This window comes from Ursus americanus, chromosome 17 (assembly GCF_024610735.1).
Source record: "Ursus americanus isolate L20-20 chromosome 17, mUrsAme1.1.p, whole genome shotgun sequence".
NCBI lineage: Eukaryota > Metazoa > Chordata > Mammalia > Carnivora > Ursidae > Ursus > Ursus americanus.
In genome coordinates this window covers 41,100,787-41,121,650 of record NC_142143.1, presented here as the reverse complement: position 1 = coordinate 41,121,650, position 20,864 = coordinate 41,100,787, and the positions used below count along the sequence as shown (strand labels likewise).

Below are 20,864 nucleotides of genomic sequence, written 5' to 3'. Positions count from 1 at the left end.
CTGTACTGGCTTTGAACATGGAGGAAGGGGTCATGAGCCAAGGAATAAAGGAAGCCTCTAGAAGCTCAAAGAGGCAAGGAAATGGATTCTCCCCTGAAGCCTCCAGAAGGAATGCGGCCCCATCGACACCTTGATTTTAGGCTCTGACCTCCGGAACTGTAAGAGAATACATTTGTGTTGTTTCAAGGTACTGTTTGTGGTGATTTGTTAGAGCAACCATAGGAAATTGATACATGATACCTTTGAATATTTAAAGGTATGGAAACAGAATCTTCCAGAAAACAAGAATGAGACAAAAAATAACAGCTCTAAGAACTTTTCGGCATTTACAGCAGTCTGAAAATATGAAAGAACTGCTGCGGGAACTGGTGGGTTTTCTATGTCTCTTAATGCTGAGGCTAGCCGTCAACTGCCAGTGAAGTGTGGAGAAATTTAAGTGGACTACACCCGAAAACTGTGAAAGTCCAAAAATTTTATAAGCTACAAAGTAAAAGGCAAAATAATAATAATAACTTGTAAGCAATACCAATTTTGAATATATTGGATCAGTGAGATTCAGCAAATATAAATGTCTCAGTTACTATACTCTGTATTTTCACATATATTATCTCCTAGGTTGTAACTGTTTTTCCCGAATTACTAATAAAAAACCTGGAGGGCAAAGTTTACCCCTATATCTTAAAGTGGCAGAACTGGGATCCGAACTCCAAAAACTCCACTTCCCTTTATACAGAAAAAAGCAAAAAAAGAGCCAAAAAAACCTTTTCAGTTAGACACAAAGTACATTTTTTTAAAATTCATTTATAACATACTATATCATTTGATATAAGTAAAATTTTCTTACTTAGTTTCATGTAGTGTTCTTCTCCTAAATCGAAGAGGTGCTACCTCTGAACCTGGAAAGATACGAGCGCTTTCTTGTCTCTCCGTGGTTAGGTTTTGTTCTGGATCACTGATTACAGCCCTATATAGGACAACACAGTCTGACTCAATATGATAATGCACTACTCTAGCATTCACATGCTTACAAGCAGCTGGAAAAGCTCATCTACAAATGCAAATTTACACTATTGTCAGAATTATACATTTTCCAGATACTGAATGAACAAATTTAATAATTAAAAAATTCTGGCCATAAAAAAGTGAATACTCCTATCAATCTCTTCTTCCATAAGTGTTATCTAAATATAAATAGAAATTTTTGAGAGAACTCTGAGCCCCATGTCTCTCTCTTATTATTCTTTAAACAAACAGACACTGTGCTGGTGATCTCTGAATAAAGACATGAAGAAAAGTAGCTAAGGAAGCATATGGATTTCTGGAGGAAAAACATTCCAAGAAGTGAGGGAAATAAATGCAAAACACCTGACACAGAAGTGAACCTGGTATGTTTCAGAACAAGAAGGAAGCTGAATGGCTGGAGCAGAATAGATAAGAGGGAGAGAAGTTGGAAAAGTGTTCCAAGGTCTAATGGTGGACAGATGATGTAGGGCTTGGGTAAAATATATTATTGACCATAATTTTTTAGCACTCCTGATCCACATCCTTGCCATGGCCTCATTACAGGTGTACTATACTAATTTCTCACCCTTTAGCTTTGAACTTAGCCATGTGACTTGCTTTGGCCAATGATATATAGCTGGATGGCTCTGCTGATCTCAATGAAGCTAACTCACGAAAGTCTGGGTTGGCTGGGGATCTGCTCACCTAGCAGAATCTCGGCTGAGTGGCCCAGCTACTTTTGCAGAGTCATATTCTTCTTGAGATCAGTGGGTTAGCCAAGCTGTGTTCTTCTCACAAATATGGCAAAAGCTCAAAAAGGCAAGTGGAAATACATAAGGCTTCTTAAGGCCTAAGCTCAGAACTGAGACCACTGCTTTTGTTCATATATAACTGGCCAAAGTAAGTAAAAAGCAAGAGCCACTTGGCCAAGCCTAGCCTGGACAGTTATCTGAAGATACGCGAGTTCTAATTAATCACTGTAGTTTTAAGCTACTAGGTTTTGTGGTAATACATAACCAATAAATAGATTTTACTCTGACTGAGATGGGAAATTACTGGAGGGTCTGATGTAGCTTACTTCTTAATAGGCGTACTCTGAGGGGCAAATGCAAACACAATGAGTCCAGTTAGAAAGTGACCGAAATAATCCAGGAGAAAGAAGATGATATTGTGAACAGGGATGCCAGCAGCAGAAGGAGTAAATTTATTTTGACGGTAGAACTGAGAGTGATTGCTGACAAACTGAATATAGGATTTGAGAAAAACAGAGGCATCAAAAGCATCACCAAGATTTTAGGTCTAAATAACCTAAAGAATGGAGCTGTCTTGGAGGAAAATTAAAGAGGATTTGGTCATGGGGGAAGGAGGGAAAGAACTTTCAGGAACCCAGGCTGGCCAATGTTACATTGGAACCTTCGATTAGGGAAGCATCAGCGTATAAATGCTTTTAAAGGCATGATACTGGATGAGATCAGTTAGGAAGTCAATGTAGAAAAAAATCTAAGAAGAGAGCCCAGTGTACTCCCATGTATAAGGACAACGGTGTTGAAAAGGAACCAGGGCAAGAAACTGAGAAGGAGCAGAGGGAAGGAGGAAAACCAGCTAAGTGTTGTGTGTAGGAAGCCAAATGGGAAAAAGTATTTCAAAGAGGAGAAGATGCTGCTGGTGGGTCAAGTAAATGAGAACCGAGAAATCACCATTAGTTGAGCAACACGGATGCCACGAGGTATCTTATGAGGACATGTGCGGTGGCAGGTGCGGGTGAAAACATCAACAAAGTGAGCTCAAGAGATAACGGAAGGACAAACATTGAAGACTGTAAGTATAATTATTTCAAGATATTTTTCAAGTTACTGAAAAACATGCATGTAGAATACCTTTCTGCCACCTAAATAATTTTTTTCAAAGCTAACCATAAGTCTTGCTTTTTCCTTGAAGACTTTCTAGACTATTCCAGCCCTTTCTGAAATCCTACAATATTTACATATTATCATGCAATTTTTAGCACAGCACGTACTTAAGCTTTACACAGAGTTAGGAAACTTAAGATTAAGTTTTAAATTTTTAACAGTCCCACAGTTCCCAAACTGTGTACCATGTCACTCCAGGGTGCCACAGGGAACTGACAGGGACTATGTGGGATATTTGTAATTTTTGAGGGAAACGTAGTGATACTTGATATTTGTTGGAGATTATGTGAGCTATTTTGCTCAAGGTAGTTCACAGTTTCAACAAGATATCCTGCTACACTCTTTCAGTGAGGTCAAACTTCTGCAAAGCTGGATTTTCTCCAGTTGCTGTGACAACTAGCAAGGGCCATGTGGAACTGAAAGTGAAGGTGACAGCATCCTCACCAATTCTAAGGTTTGAGAGATTGTGCTGTGCACTAGAAGGTACATACAAGTAATTGTGGCTATTTAAGAATGAAATAAAAATATTTTTTCTTTTAATTTATGTGTATTATTTTTTGAAATGGCCATTAAGTTGTCATAAAGTAAATACTGAAGTTATTTAGAGAAAAATACTTAACAAATAGAACTGTTGGACATTTCTACTGGCCCAGGAATGCTGCAAAAAACTACAACACTACACTACAACATTATGAGCGCAGTGAGCACAGAACGTGTGGGAACCTGTGAGTTAGCCACTTGTTGATTAACTAAGGATAAAAAAAATGTAATGAAAACTTTCTGAATGGATTGCTATCCCTCATTACTACTAACCCTCACCTAGATAAGTGGTCTATCATCACTTGCTCTGCAACAGTCTGTTTCTTCCTCTCTGCAGCCACAATTTCCTGAGAAGAAAACATTTTTTAAATTTCATTATCCATAAAACAGAACAACACTATAGTTAACACAAGAACCCTAAAATATATGTTAAATTTCCAACTTTCTTAATATAGATTACTGTATCCATCATTAATAAAAACAAATTCCAATTACTTAATCTGAAAATACCATTTTTTTCCTAAAAACTAATGCACTTCCATTTGGTAGAAATCATCAGAGATTTCCATGCGCAGCCTCTGAATTTCATGGAGGCAGAATAAAGAAGGAGGAGACTATGATGTCCCTCTCCTTGACACATACCCTGTTAAAAGGCACTTTAACCTGCTCCAAGAAAAATACCAACATTGACACAAAAAGTTTCTAAAACTAATCATAGTACATGAAGCTAAAATTGAATTGGAATCCTTCAACCCTTTATCAAAAATCTAAAAATCAAAATCTTTCAAAAGCCTCCCATCATTAAAAGGATATTTTCTATGCATAATAATATCCATTAATACTTTATCAACCTTTCTCAATTATGGTTTGATTAAATTATCTTCGCACTGGTTTTTGCTTTTCCAACTCATCTGAAAATATTTTTACTATATACTACATTTTAGGTTATATCAAAATGAAAGATTAGTAATCATTCAATTCCAATCAGATTATAATGTAACTATATTTACTAAAATGTTTCTTTAGAAGAGTAAATAAAAAAGGTTAAAAAATTAAGGAGACAAAATAAAGCTTGTTCTATTTTTACACTGTAAATTACTGTCATCTCCACTCATCACTCCAGTAAATGAAATCAAGTACAATAATGTAGCTTATGATAGGGGCTTTGTAACCTTAGGAGAGCGCTCTATTCAAAATGGACACAAAATTCAAATAAGAATGACTAAAGACATATCATAGAAACTCCTCTAAGAAACCTGGAAATTTGGGCACAATTACTTAAATGTTAGTCTATAATTGAATTTGGCCTTTTTGGGGGGGGTTGGTTTGGTAGAAATTAAGATACATATCCAAATATGCCCCATATAAATATAGTTCATGTCATTTAACATATAACTGCATCTGATGTTCTCTAAGCCCATGACACTTTATAATGATTTTTGTTTAGTAACAAATTTAAAACAGCAATTAAAAAGTTAGAAAATATATGGTAACTTAAAGGCACAGCAAAGTGTGTTTTATGTCTAAGGGTGATGAAGGTGAACGCTGACTAAATATGAAATTATATACAGAAAAGGTCAGCCAGAAAATAGGTGTAAAACCCAGAAGCGAGCAAAGAGGGGAGATTAATGAACAGAGAGCCCATGCAGAAAGCCCACCTTGAGTGTTGACATTTATGGTGGCTTACTGCAGGAAAGGTTAGAACCACCCTCAGGCACATTGATTTTGCGGTCTGTGTAAACATAAAGCAGATTAGAAGCAGGAGTCACACCGATGCAAAGGATCTAATAATGTTGAAAAATGACAAGCAAACTAGAAGAGATGGACATAAAAACCACAGGTTCACTGCTTCTGGTGTTCAATTAAGTAGTGAAAAATTAAATTAAAAAGTTTCCCCCTAGAATTTAAAAATAAATCAGTACTAATTTCAAATGCATTCAAAGTTTACTCACGCAAACATGTCCTTGAAAAAAAACAGATAAATATGTGCTACGACAATAAAGGAAAATACTCGATGCCGAATTTAGTGAATTAAAGTGATGGTAAGTAAAAGAAATCCACTAACACCCAGATGGCTTTGGATGACACCAAGAACAATACCCAATGGGCCTTAAGCATCAGCAACACCCATTTCAAGTATAACTTCAGGAACATATCAAAATAAGCCTTATTTGGGAGACTATTTTGCCTTATAAAATAGCTTTTTAAATTGTAGGATAATCCTGGTAATATTCCTTATTCTATTAAACATAAACATCTAAATAATAACAGGAACAGAAAATAATGTTTGTGTTGTTTTAGTGCAAGAACTACAACAAATTAGCAACTTGAGACAGTAACAGAAAATCAGTCCATGATCCAGACACTGATTACACATTGCTGTCAACTGAGAACATTAAACCTGGATGATTGTAGACCAAATAAAATATATATTGACTTTCCTCTCAGTGATAATGATAATATAACCATCTAAAACCATGATGCTTTATTCTTATTTAGGCTATCTAAACCAGAGTTTTCCCAGCTCTTGAACCACCACACACGGGTATGTCATCAATCCACTACACATATGTCTAAGATCTTAATCACCTGGGGGTGTCTGGGGTGACCCGTGGACTCCAGCTTGAAGCAGCTTGGTCTGATTACCCCAAGACACTACAGAAATGTAATTATCTGTTTGTCCCAGATCTGGCCTAAGCAATACTCATCCAACAATCTAATTGATTTCGTAAAAGACACAATTTAAAGTTAATATTGAGAATCTAGAGTTGTGCTTCCCTTTTTCTGAAAAAAATTACTTTATTCTTGCCCTTTTCCTTAACTTGCTAGAATTTCTCTAGTCTTATTAGCTTATCATTTTCAAAAAATAACTAGGTTACTTTGGAGTCAGGGGTGATGCTAAATAAACCCACTGACCGAAATAGCAGCCAATTAACATTTTTTTTAAAGATTTTTTATTTTATTTATTCGACAGAGAGAGAGACAGCCAGCGAGAGAGGGAACACAAGCAGGGGGAGTGGGAGAGGAAGAAGCAGGCTCCCAGCCAGCAGGGAGCCTGATGCGGGGCTTGATCCCATAACGCCGGGATCACGCCCTGAGCTGAGGGCAGGCGCTTAACAACTGAGCCACCCAGGCGTCCCCCAATTAACATTTTTAATAGTATAAACTAAATTTTTACAAACTCTCAAAGATTCAAGACTATTTCTCCACAGTAAATATACCAAACATCAACCATTTGTAAAAATGAGGACTCAATTTGCACATTAGTGAACATGCACTGCAGTCCAGATTCAATTGTTGCAATTATTTATTCAATGTTAAGTCTGCAAAATCTTGAAGGGCAAATTATCTTAATGGCTTAATAAGTAAGTAAAGATCCCGATAACTTACGGCATCAGATTTTCTCATACTCCTTTGTGCATTGTAAGGGATGTCTGCATAACCCTGCTGTAAGAGGGCTTTCCTATCCAGAGTGGTAAGACCACCCACGATGGCTTCTTCACCTTGTATACACTGTACGTGAAAGCAATAAATGAATTCTTGAGAGTTTATACTTAGTTCACATACTTAGCATATTTGTTTTTAACAAAATAGTGTATTAAATAACCTCTAAACACATCAATAGTTATTTGCGTACAACTATGTATACACAACAACACGTAACACGTAACAATGGTTATTTGTGTATAACAGCTCAGACTGATAATCAGATTGCCTATTTGAATGCAGTTCTTCCACCTTCTAGCTAGATGACCTCTCTGTGCCTCAGTTTACCCATGGTAACAGGAACTGGTAATGGGAATTAAGAGGGAAATTAATAATAGTAACTACTTCACACATACAAAGATGAAATGTTGCACACTTATAAAAGTATCTGATATACAGTAAGCATCAGATAAAAGGTAGCAACTATTTTAACTATTATTGCCCACTTGAGTCTTTGTAAAGTTAATAAAAATGGGCATGTTCACTCCTTTGTAAAATGAGATTCAGAAGTACTAAGAGATGGGCTGTATCCTTTGAGGTAAAGGATCCTCTGGGATCCTAAAGATAAACACTAAATTTTCCTCTGAATATAAGGTATACTTATATTCTTTTAACAACAACAACAAAAATGTCCCAGTAGGATAGCAACTGCCAAAAACTTAGTAGATTTCAAGAGTTTTTCCTCCAGGGTTTGTTCTCACTGTAGACCTTTCTTAAAAGGTCACATTCCATATTCGTACTCTACTCTGTCTTCACGACCTTTGATTGCTACATGAAATCTTATTATACATTTGCTTATGAATTGCTGCCTGCCTCTTCTGCTATAAGCTCCATGAGGGCGGGAACCTTGTCTGTCATTTTTATTTCAATATCCCTGATGCCAGAACAGGACCACACGTAGTGAGCGCTCGATAAATACTTATTCGACAATGAATGATGCGTCCTGTATAAGTATTAACTATTGAGGGGCGCCTGAGTGGCTCATCAGTTAAGCATCCAGCTCTTTAGTTCAAGATAGTTCCTACATGGATTAGATAAAATAGCTGATACGACATGCCTACTTATAACTTAATCGATTCTTTTTATCTATAAAAAATGTTAAGCAAATACAACCAGCAAACTTCCCTGCAAATACATTATTCTTATAAAAAATTCACTGAATTAAGAATTATATTCAACCATTCTCTCCTTCAAGGCCAGTAGTATCATAAACTATGTTTCCAAACCATTCTTTCCACAATTCAAGATCGACCTTTCCTATATGCTTATGAAAAGCCATTAAATTTAATATGGTTTGTTTGCTCTTATATTCATTATTGATGAATTTACACCTAATTAACATTAAATAAAAGCATAACTTTAAAAAGTCATGATGTTAAAAAAATATCTCGCAACAAGAGCCAGAAGACAATCATGGAGTGATGACAGTTTTGGAATAAAACAGGATAACTGCAACATCTGAAATCACTTTTCAACTTTAAAATTTAGACTGTGAGCAAACAGAATTCAAGATAGCTACATCGAAAACAACTTTTTAATACTGCCTTATTTTCAATCCCAAGTCAAATGGAAAAAATCCTTACACAGAAAAGATGACTAGGTCATATGGCTAGAGTTTTCACATTTGAAAAAGATAATAATAAACTTTTAGAGTTGTTGTTAAGAATAAACTAGTTAATGGAAGCAGAATACTTAAGATAGTCCCTAGCACACAGAAATAAATGCTAGCTACTATACTTACTATGATTAACAGCAAAACATACCAGACAAAAAGATTTCCATAATGCATGTAATTTTTTAAAAATTTCATCAGAACTTTATTTTTATTTTTTTTTAAATGATTTTTTATTATATTATGTTAGTCACCATACAGTACATCCCCGGTTTCCGATGTAAGGCTCGATGATTCATTAGTTGTGTATAACACCCAGTGCACCATGCAATACGTGCCCTCCTTACTACCCATCACCGGTCTATCCCATTCCCCCACCCCCCTCCCCTCTGAAGTCCTCAGTTTGTTTCTCATAGTCCATAGTCTCTCATGTTTCATTCCCCCTTCTGATTACCCCCCCTTTCTTTATCCCTTTCTTCCCCTACCGATCATCCTAGTTCTTATGTTCCATAGATGAGAGAAATCATATGATAGTTGTCTTTCTCTGCTTGACTTATTTCACTTAGCATTATCTCCTCCAGTGCTGTCCATGTTGTAGCAAATGTTGAGAACTCGTTCTTTCTGATAGCTGAGTAATATTCCATTGTATATATGGACCACAACTTCTTAATCCAGTCATCTGTTCAAGGGCATCTCGGCTCCTTCCACAATTTAGCTATTGTGGACATTGCTGCTATGAACATTGGGGTGCATATGGCCCTTCTCTTCACTACGTCTGTATCTTTGGGGTAAATACCCAGTAGTGCAATGGCTGGATCATAGGGTAGCTCAATTTTTAACTTTTTAAGGGACCTCCACACTGTTTTCCAGAGTGGCTGTACCAACTTGCATTCCCACCAACAATGTAGGAGGGATCCCCTTTCTCCACATCCTCTCCAACAATTGTTGTTTCTTGCCTTGTCTATTTTTGCCATTCTAACTGGCGTAAGGTGGTATCTCAGTGTGGTTTTGATTTGAATTTCCCTCACGGCTAATGATTTTGAACATTTTTTCATGTGTCTGTTAGCCATTTGTATGTCTTCATTGGAAAAGTGTCTGTTCATATCTTCTGCCCATTTTTTGATTTGTTTATTTGTTTCTCGTGTATTGAGTTTGAGAAGTTCTTTGTAGATCTTGGATACCAGTCCTTTATCTGTAGTGTCATTTGCAAATATATTCTCCCATTCTGTGGGCTGCCTCTTAGTTTTTCTGACTGTTTCCTTGGATGTGCAGAAACTTTTAATCTTGATGAAGTCCCATAAATTCATTTTATCTTTTGTTTCTCTTGCCTTTGGGGATGTGTCATGAAAAAGGTTGCTTTGGCCGATGTCGTAGAGGTTGTTGCCTATGTTCTCCTCTAGAATTTTGATGGATTCCTGTCTCACATCGAGGTCTTTCATCCATTTGGAGTTTATTTTTGCGTGATACATCATATCAACAAGAAAAGACTCAGGAACCATATGATCCTCTCAATCGATGCCGAAAAAGCATTTGACAAAATACAGCATCCTTTCCTGATTAAAACCCTTCAGAGTGTAGGAATAGAAGGTACATTTCTCAATCTCATAAAAGCCATCTATGAAAAGCCTACTGCAAATATTATTCTCAATGGGGAAAAGCTGGAAGCCTTTCCCTTAAGATCAGGAACTCGACAAGGATGCCCACTCTCGCCACTATTATTCAACATAGTACTAGAAGTCCTTGCAACAGCAATCAGACGACAAAAAGGGATCAAAGGTATTCAAATTGGCAAAGAAGAAGTCAAAATGTCTCTCTTTGCAGATGACATGATACTCTATATGGAAAACCCAAAAGAAGCCACTCCCAAACTATTAGAAGTTATAGAGCAATTCAGTAACGTGGCAGGATACAAAATAAATGCTCAGAAATCAGTTGCATTTCTATACACGAATAACGAGACCAAAGAAAGAGAAATTAGGGAATCCATCCCATTTACAATAGCACCAAAAACCATACGTTACCTTGGAATTAACTTAACCAGAGACGTAAAGGACCTATATTCTAGAAACTATAAATCACTCTTAAAAGACATTGAGGAAGACATAAAAAGATGGAAAGATATTCCATGCTCATGGATCGGAAGAATTAACATAGTTAAAATGTCCATGCTACCCAGAGTATTCTACACTTTCAATGCTATCCCGATCAAAATACCAAGGACATTTTTCAAAGAACTGGAACAAACAGTCCTTAAATTTGTATGGAAACAGAAAAGGCCCCGAATCTCCAAGGAACTGTTGAAAAGGAAAAACAAAGCTGGGGGCATCACAATGCCGGATTTCGAGCTGTACTACAAAGCTGTGATCACAAAGACAGCATGGTACTGGCACAAAAACAGACACATAGACCAATGGAACAGAATAGAGAGCCCAGAAATGGACCCTCGGCTCTTTGGGCAACTAATATTTGATAAAGCAGGAAAAAACATCCGGTGGGAAAAAGACAGTCTCTTCAATAAATGGTGCTGGGAAAATTGGACAGCTACATGCAAGAGAATGAAACTTGACCACTATCATCAGAACTTTATAAAGTCTCATTCATTACCTTGTCATCTATCTTGTTTCTTGGAGACTGTTGTGTGATCTTTGATTTTGTCTTTTCTGCATTTCTCTGACTATACTGTCGATATCCCTCTTTCATTTCAGTTTTATACTGCTGATATTTTAGCTTATATTTGCTTGTTGGTGCTGGCAAGTTTTCAGGTATTATGTCTTGCTCCTAGATATAAAAATAAGAAGTATGCTATCTGTCAGAAAAAATCAAAATAATTATAACTTTTCCTTATTAACATTAACAGGTTTATCATTTATCTTAACATTTATGCCTAACAGATCATTATGATCTATGTGCTAAACAGAGGTGATATTTATTTATTATTATTTTTTAAATTTATTTGACAGAGAGAGAGTGCATAAACGGGAGAGCAGCAGGGTGAGAGGGAGAAGCAGGCTCCTCACTGAGCAGGGAAATATCTGTACTGTCCACTCCATTTTGCTATGAACCTAAAACTGTTCTAAAAAATGATCTATTAAAAAAAAAAGACAGGATACAAAGATATGTAGCTTTAAAATAAAAAAAAAGATTTTATTTACTTATTTGAGAGTACGAGCATATGCACACAAGTGGGGTGAGGGGCAGAGGGAGAGAGAGAAGCAGACTCCCGGCTGAGCTGGAAGCACTAGGCAAGGCTCAATCCCAGGACCCTGGGATCATGACCTGAGCCGAAGGCAGATGCTTAACCGACTGAGCCACCCAGGTGCCTCCAGAGGTGGTATTTAAAATGTTTAGCTGGTATAGAATCACTGAGCAATTAAGCAGATGGAATTGCTCAGAATGGGCACTGGCCTTAAATACCAGGAAGCCTGTACCTGATTTCCCTGCTGAAGATCAGTCCTGGTTCTAAAATAATTTGAGAAGACAAAAATTAAGTTTTCTTTCAAGAGTTTTAGAGAGACCTTGTATTCCTGCCCCAGAAAAATTCCACTGACAAGCATTTCTTCCAGAACAGTTACAGGAATTAGAGATCACGAACACTAAGAAGCGCTGGTTATCATTTGTAGAATTTCAGATATATCTCTGGTATTACTTGGTTCCGTACCACATTCCCATGGGAGTAAGAAATAACAGAGCCAGTGGATAAGTGAAATCTAAAAGGAGTACTAAGCAAACACAATGGCATATATATTGGCTCAAAGAGGGATAGATACTCCAAAAGGAGGATAAATCCAGCACAACGCTTGAAAATTGTTGATAATACCCAAGTCTAACCTAGAGAAGGAAAAAACAAAGTTTCAGGGTGAAAACTATAGCATGATACAGACTAAGGTACTACTGGTGCCATTTATCCAAAATGAGACTAAGGAGAACATGAATAGAACCAGCTAAGGGCGCATGGGTGGTTCAGTTGGTTAAGCCTCTGACTCTTGATTTCCACTCAGGTCATGATCTCTGGGTCTTGAGATCAAGCCCATGTCGGGCTCTATGCTTGGCGTGAAGCCTGCTTAGGATTCTCTCTGTCCCTCTCCCTCTGCCCCACCCCTGCCTCCTGCGTACACACTCTCTCTAAAAAAATGTGTGTGTGTGTGTGTGTGTGTGTGTGTGTGTGTGTGTGTGTGTGTTTAAAAAAATAGAACCAGCTACAGGAGAAAGACTAACAAAGACAGAAAAGCAAGCCCTCCTCATAGAATACTGGTCAGAACTTGTGTTCATAACACAAAACACTAAATACTGTTTGAAGTATAAATACTGTCCCAAGGAGATAGCTTGGAACAAGTACAGTTACTTACAGTTACTCCATAGCATACTAGTAGTCCGAAGTATAAGTTAATTTCCAAGAGACAAATCACATTGTTAAACTCACAAGATCTGATCTAATACTCTACCACAGTTTTTTAAATTCCTGGATTTCCTATTAGGATAAACCTGTACTTTACTAATCGTATTAAGACATTTTTAAAATACTATTCCTATGTGAAAAAAACGTAAAACAAAGTAGAATTATTTCACCAACATGATCGTTTGGGATATTAATATATAAAATACTTAAACTGGACAAAACATAGACTGAACATAATGAAATTTCTGGACTAAATACTGTGCTTAAATGCACATTATAATTCTGAAAGTTGGTAATAAGAAATAAATACTAACCAGTTCATTTAGATGATGCTGTGTATGTGATATTTGATGTGGTGTGACCCAACTAGGAGCAGAAGATGAATTTGGTGGGTTAAAATGAATATGCGTAGTACTAAGTGGGATGTATGAAAAATCATCCTAAAATAAAATTAAATAATACTTGTTATACATTATATGCAATATTGTGTTCAAATATTTATTATAGTAAATACCAAATAAAAATTACCTCCTCATCAGAGTCAACGAGGCTTCCCAAATCAAGTCGTGGAACCCTGAAAGAAATAATCTATGCATCCCATAAATTTTTAAAATGAGACTTTAATAGTTGCAAATCATATATGCTATATCTTACATAAAAAGATATACTAGGGTTGCCTGGGTGGCTCAGTAGGTTAAATGTCTGCCTTCGGCTCAGGTTACGATCCCAGGGTCGTGGGATCAAGTCCCACATCGGGCTCCTTGCTCAGCAGGAAGCCTGCTTCTCCCTTTCCCTTTGCCTGCACTCCCCCTGCTTGCACTCTCTCTCTCTCTCTCTGTGACAAATAAATAAAATCTTAAAATAAATAAAAAGGTACACTAAAGCCAAAGGTGTGCTGCACCAACCAGCTGTGAAAGGCTTTTGTTAAATGCCCAGCAGTTGTTGAGCTGGTTGTTACCAAAGCCCAATTAAAAATAAAATTATATGGGGCGCCTGGGTGGCACAGCAGTTAAGCGTCTGCCTTTGGCTCAGGGCATGATCCTGGCGTTGTGGGATCGAGCCCCACATCAGGCTCCTCCACTATGAGCCTGCTTCTTCCTCTCCCACTCCCCCTGCTTGTGTTCCCTCTCTCGCTGGCTGTCTCTATCTCTGTCAAATAAATAAATAAAATCTTTAAAAAAAAAAAAAAAGAAAGAAAAAATAAATAAATAAATAAAATTATATGAACTTATAAATAAGTTATATTAAAAACAAAGGTAATAAATACCCAAAGTCATCACTTCTTAATGACTTTACTGTACTTCACTATTGTCTATGTTCTAGAAGTTATTTACATCTATGGTATTTGTCTGGTAATATTGTAGTGTGTATCTCTTTCCAAGTCTGTGTTCAGTGATACTATACACAGCTTGAAATCAGCCACAGCGGGATCATTTACACAAAAACTGGCAAATGCTATGAATTAGGACTTGATTTATTATTTTGTTAATTTCTGAGACTTAAAACAGTCATGGAGAAAACATTAATGGCGCAGATTAAACTTGGAAGTGTACATATCTATAACTGTCACATTGTGAATAACAAAAAACTGACAAAATATTGTCCCATATCCAAAACTATTACGTAAGTCAACAAATAGATCACTCACATCACTTTACAATAAATGAAAATATCAACCAACATTCACATTGGAACTACACTGGTTCATGGACTGCAACCATAGGATGGCTACAAATACCAGAATTCAGCAAGAAACTAAGAAAGCATTCAGTGAGAATCAACTGGCTATGTGGAATTTATAAAAAAGAGTTTAAACATTTTATTAGTATTTGTAAATTGCTTACTATGTATCCTCTTTACCAGTAAAATTTATAACTACCTTAAAATATACTTAAGTTATTTATAATTAACAAGTAAAATTTAAAATAAACTTAATCAGACCCTGTCAGGAAACCAGCTGGTACACATTTACCAGCACACGACTATCAACGCATACTGAGTATCTTGTATCAAGCGCTTGCACGTACTTCGTACCCCGATTCTTTGTCTAGATGAGCATACGGGTATCTGTTATGTAGAACCACATGAAATTGCTGATACTTGCCCATTTTTCATCGATAAAAATGTCAAATTCATATGGTTCAGCCTAATAAAGTACTAGGTTTTTAACTTCTATTTTCTAATAAGCCCTGTAGTCTAAAATACTTGAAAGAATATAAAAGTCATATCCTTTCAAACATTAAAAGGCAAAAATGTATAATATAAAACATAAATTAATGTAGTCTAGTCCACAAATAAAGTCATTTAAAGAAGATTGATAAAATCGTCATTTTGTCAAGATAAAACCACAGATACTTCCCATTAAATTCATTTTGACTATCCCAGTTATAAAATTCAAAATTTTACGTATTTCTTTAAATTCATTTAGCTGACTTTTCTAAATAAAACAATAAACGTTTTCAGGAAAATGTAAGTATATTAAAGAAAATAAAAAAAATAAAAATCTTACTATCCTACTTTAATTTTAGCATAGCAATTTTCAGGCCATGCACATTAATTTTTCATAACCACATATAAAATTTGGCTTTCTTTTTTTACTTATTATAAATATTTGCCCATTACTCAAGTGTGAAGAAATGTGACTTACACAGGTAGGCTAGGATTCTGGATTGCCCATGATCTGGAAGTTTGTCCTTGCTTTAATTAAAAAAAGAAAAAATCAGTATGTATACCCTTTTTTATACTTTAAAAGATAAGAAATGAGTTGATGCAATAAAGCTGATGATAATTTTCTCAGTAAACCGCATATAAGAAATACTTATGAAGCCTCTCCTTACTGGAGACAACAGAGATCGGATGATAAGCAACACAGATAATCCTTCACCTCGTGGTGCTCTGTCTGCTGGGGAAGACATTCACTCAAACAAACAATAATGTGAAAAAAAACACATGCTCTGCCAGAGTAGCTACATAGAGCATTTTACCGCACAAGTCTAGAAAACTGAGGAAGCATTTTCAAAAACAAACAAACAAAAGGAACCTTTAAACGGAACTCTGAAGGATGGGTAGGAGTCAGCCAGATAAAGAGGGAGGGGAGAAAACTGCTCTAGCCGGGAGGAGCAGCTCACCCTGCACTAGCCCACCGGCAAGAGTTAAGAGTTAGCAGTTAGAGAGGGCTGAAATCCAGAGAGTGAGGAGGCAGAGGTGGCCAGAGCTGTTACATAATAATACAAGTCAAAGAACTTGGACCTTGTCCTAAAGGTAATGGGAAAACTGCAGTACTTAAGCAAAGAAGTGACCAATACATGCATGTATACATTTGTAGATGTTCAATCTTACTTCCAAAAAATTGTGCAAAGATATGAAAATTAGAGTGAGCTCAGACACCATACAATAAGAATATATATGAGTCATAGAAAAAATTCAAGTTAATAAGGGCAGGAAGCAATTCAAGCATCAACACTTCTGGTTTACTTCTGAAATGTTGTCTAACTGGTCATTTTTGTGGTACTGATAGCAAGAACAGAAATTATATTCAAGACTGAGCTTCATCACTCTAACTGACCATAAAAGAGAAAACAAATTCAATTCAGTATAAGTTTTAATATGGCATTATTTTAAATACTATCTTAATAAGTTAAAAATGTAGAAATGTAAAAATCACAAAATGATCAGCTAATTGGAATACATATATACTAAGTTGACCCTTGAGCAATGCTGGGGATAAGGATGCCAGCTACCTCCCCCCATACAGTCAAAAATCCACATATAACTTTTGGCTCCCCAAAAACTTAAACTACTACTAGCCTACTGTTGACTGGTAACATAAACAGACACATATTTTGTATGTTATTACATACTGACACATATGTGTATGTATTATATACTGCATTCTTGCAGTAAAGTAAGCTAGAGAAAGTAAATGTTAAGAAAATCGTAAGGAAGAGAAAATACATTTGCAGTACTGTACTGTATTTATTGAGCAAAATCTGCACATAAGTGGACCCGTGCAGCTCAAACCGGAGTTGTTTAAGGGTCAACTGTATATAAATGACATACATATCATAGCCTAAAGCAGCAGCACACTTCTATCACATATTAAAGATTTTCCTTTTTTTTAAGATTTTATTTATTATTTGAGAGAGATAGGGAGAGCATGAGCACAAGTTGGGGGAGGCCAAGGGAGCTGAGACTCCCCGCTGAGCAGGGAGCCCTACGCCCCGCTGTATCTCAGGACCCTGGGATCATGACCTGAGTTGAAGGCAGAGGCTTATCTGACTCGACAGGCTCCCTGCTTAGTGGGGAGTCTGCTTCTCCCTCTCCCTCTGCTCCTCCTCTCTGCTCCCCCCCTCTGCTCCTGCCCTCTCTCTCTTTTGAATGAATGAATGAATGAATGAATGAATGAATGAATAAATAAATAAATAAATAAATAAATAAATAAATAAATAAATAAAAGAATAGCAAGGAGATATATATCACTTCTACGTATTTCTAAACTAAAATTTATATATACCCAATTCTGTGGTGGAAACAAGGACAAAGCAGCTATAACCTTGTACTCAATCAGTGATAAATATACACAGTGGTGATATTATGAAGGTTATGAAGAATAAAAGTCCTAATAATAGGAGCTCTGATTTTCTTTCTACCTAGCTAATACAAAATGTATACTGATATTCTCTTCTTCTTCCTACTATCCTTATTTCTTCTATTTTCTGCAGATACACACAGATAATTTTTTAAATAAGAATATGAAAACAATAAGAATACGCTTGATTTTTTAAAATAACACTAATTCAAGGAATGACCCACTTTCAAATAATGATTATCTTCAATTTTGGCCACTCAATTCTTCAATCTAGGAAATATGGATCCTAAATATTTGTGAGTACAAGTTGTCATAAAAACATGGAGAAAAGAGTCAGAAAATTATTTCCTGAATCATCCTACAAGAGGAAAATTATATAGCACACATACTTGCAGCAGCTTCTTTCTTCCAGCGAACGGCTGAGTTTGATTCGTAGCAGAAGCAGCAATTCCTTTAACCTCTAAATCCATTCAAGTTCACGTCTGCAGTATGCTTTGAAAAAGGTAAAAACACACAAAATGATAACTCTTACTCTAATTTTAAACAAGCCATACAAACTACATAACACTACTTCATGGAAAGAAATCATGTGGTTAATCATTCTTGTGTCTTTACCAAAATCAACTTTCTGTGGGTCAATTACATTATGTGGGGCAACATTTATGGGGCAAATGCTAGTCTGAATAGGGTTCCTCTGAAGATGTCCATGTCCTAATCACTGGACCCTGTGAATATGTTTACCTTACATGACAAAAAAAGACTTCAGATGTGATTATGTAAAGGATTTTGAGGTGTGGAAATTATCCTGGATTATCTGGAGGGCCCAATGTAATCACCAGGGTCCTTATAAAAGGGGGGCAGGATGATCAGAGTAAGAAAGAGAAGATGTAAGAAGGAAAGCACAGGTCAGAAAGGAGTGAAGGTACTAGATAGCTAGCTTTGAAAGTGGAGGAAGAGGTCATGAGCAGTCTCTGCAAGCTAGAAGACGCAAGGAATGAATTTTCCTCTGGAGCCTCCAGAAGGAATCAGCCTTGCTGACATGTTGATTTTAGCCCTAGAAGACTCATCTTGTGCTTCTGACCTCCAGAACTGTAAAATGATGAGTTTAGGTTGTTTCAGACCACTACATTTGTGGTAATTTTTTACAGTAGTAATACGAAACAAATGCCTGTACTTCTCTACCACAAAGTGGTGTAAATTTATTTTCCTTACTCTTTTCCTAAACCTTTATGAGTTTTGATTTTGCTGGAGTAAGTGGATAAAAAAATGTGTTACGTAAACAGTATTTTCTGATACAAAGAATAAAATACAGTGGATGGTCCAATTAGCAATTATGAGGCAACTGGTAAAAATGCATGTGAGAGAATGTTGAAAATAATCAACTTGAACAAAAATGTACAAAACAAAAATCAGATGAATATCTCAGTCATGCAAATTTTGAAGATTTTACTTTACACTTCAACCTTATATTACTGAGGATATGTTGTTTAACAAGTCATACTTTCTTTTTCTATTATTACACTTGGATTTAATAGTAAACTCTTTTCTTTTTAATTTTTTAGGGAAAGATAGCATGGGATAGTGTCAGCATAGAGTTAGACAGACTCACATTAAAATCCTCATTTTTGACACTTCCCTGTAATGTATGCTTGGATAAGAACTTAATCTTTCAGAGGCAATATTTCTAATATGTAAAATGAGTTTAATGTTAGCACCTTTCTCATCTTTCTGTATTAGGTAGACTATGGTCATTCAACACATGGTAGACATCATTGTTATTATTAAAATGTAGTTTTACTGCAGGCCCAGTGAAATCCTGAAAGATATTCCAGTTCTTCGCTAATTTACCTGTATGGCTCCCTTTACCCCATTTCCATAGCCCCCTCCCCTAAAACCCCATACCCCAAGGCTAGATTTCTACTCTAAGAGTAATGTCAGTAAGACTTACCAACCAACAGTAGACATATTCTGAAAACATCACAAATCATTGGATTTAAAAATAATTCGACTTTTTTTTCTGAGTTATCTTTCACAAAGAAGCAAGTTTTTAAAGTTGTTATTGCTTTGGGGGGTGGGGGAGAAGGTTGTTGTTTGCTCTTAGTCACATCACAGAAGCTGTTGTATTTGCCGTGATAATTAGCAGCCAACAAACCCAAGTTGAAACAGGGACACTGAGGAATCAGCTAAGTGATCTTCTCCACACAGCAAACACACAATTATTTATACCTTAGGAACTCTTGTAGCCATTTCAAATCACTACAGGTCACTTTAAATAACCCTCATTCATTTGCAAATAACAAAAACAACAAAATTTAAATCCTCTTTCCAGGGCCTTCTAGTCCCTGTACTTCCCCAAGCTTGATGGTCATTACTCTTCACTTGTAATGAACTCTTTTCATGTCCCTAATAAACTGTCAAGTCCATGAAGGTTGGTATCTCATGCCCTTAATACAGCAGATACTTAATAAATATTTATTTAGTCAATAAAGAAATTAATGCATAGTCAAATACCTGTACACATTTTAAAGACATCCTTCATTTCCTTTCTCTGAACCTAAATATGACAGGATCACCATGTCACACATAAATTCTGTCTTCAAACAATAGATAAGGCATCCAAAGCATGAATGGTAGCTATTATTCTTCACACTCTACTGTAAGCTTTAAAAAGGACTATGGTTTTGCTCATCTTGTATCTCAGCACTTAGCAGAAAGCCTAGAAAACAGTAGGAACTTAATAAATATTTGCTAAATAAGTGAATTCAGTCAACTCAGATATGAGTTGTTTCAGAACTATTAGCACACAGATGGTTCACTCAGCTATAACAGGAGTATTCAAAAGGCAACTACCATATGTGGAACACTCCAGGACCTGTAGAATTAGAGCCGTCAGGCTACTGACACCTTACGTCAAAAAATCTTAAGATTTGGACAGGACTGCAGATATAAAACAGCTCAACCTTCTGGTTTTCAAACTGAGGAATCAGACCCAAAACGGGGACATTCATTTTGCCAAATTATTCGCCAGTTATTACTGAGTGTGAACTTCCACCAGTTTCAGACCTCTTTCTAATACTACACCCTTGCTTGTACGGGTCAGAAGAAAGAGGAGAGTGAGCTGCAGGGACTCTAGAACACCAGAAACTTAAACTTGGTGGCAAAAGAATCAGAATTTCAAATAAATGGCATGTGAGCAGATCTTGGGAATGCATACCAAAGTTCGTCCTGGTCCTATAGCACGGAATATATAGTTGGGCTATGCCGGGGACAAGAGAGGTGGTAGGAGCAGGGAAAAGCACTTCTGAATGGCTCTGTCTCCATCCAAACTGC

General features: G+C 36.4%; 1 protein-coding gene across 1 annotated transcript in view; it reads right to left on the bottom strand.

The window, feature by feature from the left end:
* Positions 1–20,864, bottom strand: part of CAPS2 (calcyphosine 2) — a 45,870-nt gene that overhangs the window by 24,069 nt on the left and 937 nt on the right. Inside the window, exons 2-9 of the mRNA XM_087868921.1 lie at positions 17,924–18,026; positions 15,594–15,643; positions 13,475–13,520; positions 13,261–13,386; positions 11,155–11,328; positions 6,843–6,965; positions 3,732–3,799; positions 845–964 (exon numbers count right to left, since the gene is read on the bottom strand). Coding sequence (XP_087725047.1) covers positions 845–964; positions 3,732–3,799; positions 6,843–6,965; positions 11,155–11,328; positions 13,261–13,386; positions 13,475–13,520; positions 15,594–15,643; positions 17,924–18,004 — 788 coding nt within the window. The 5' untranslated portion in view covers positions 18,005–18,026. The remainder of the gene's footprint in view (positions 1–844; positions 965–3,731; positions 3,800–6,842; positions 6,966–11,154; positions 11,329–13,260; positions 13,387–13,474; positions 13,521–15,593; positions 15,644–17,923; positions 18,027–20,864) is intronic.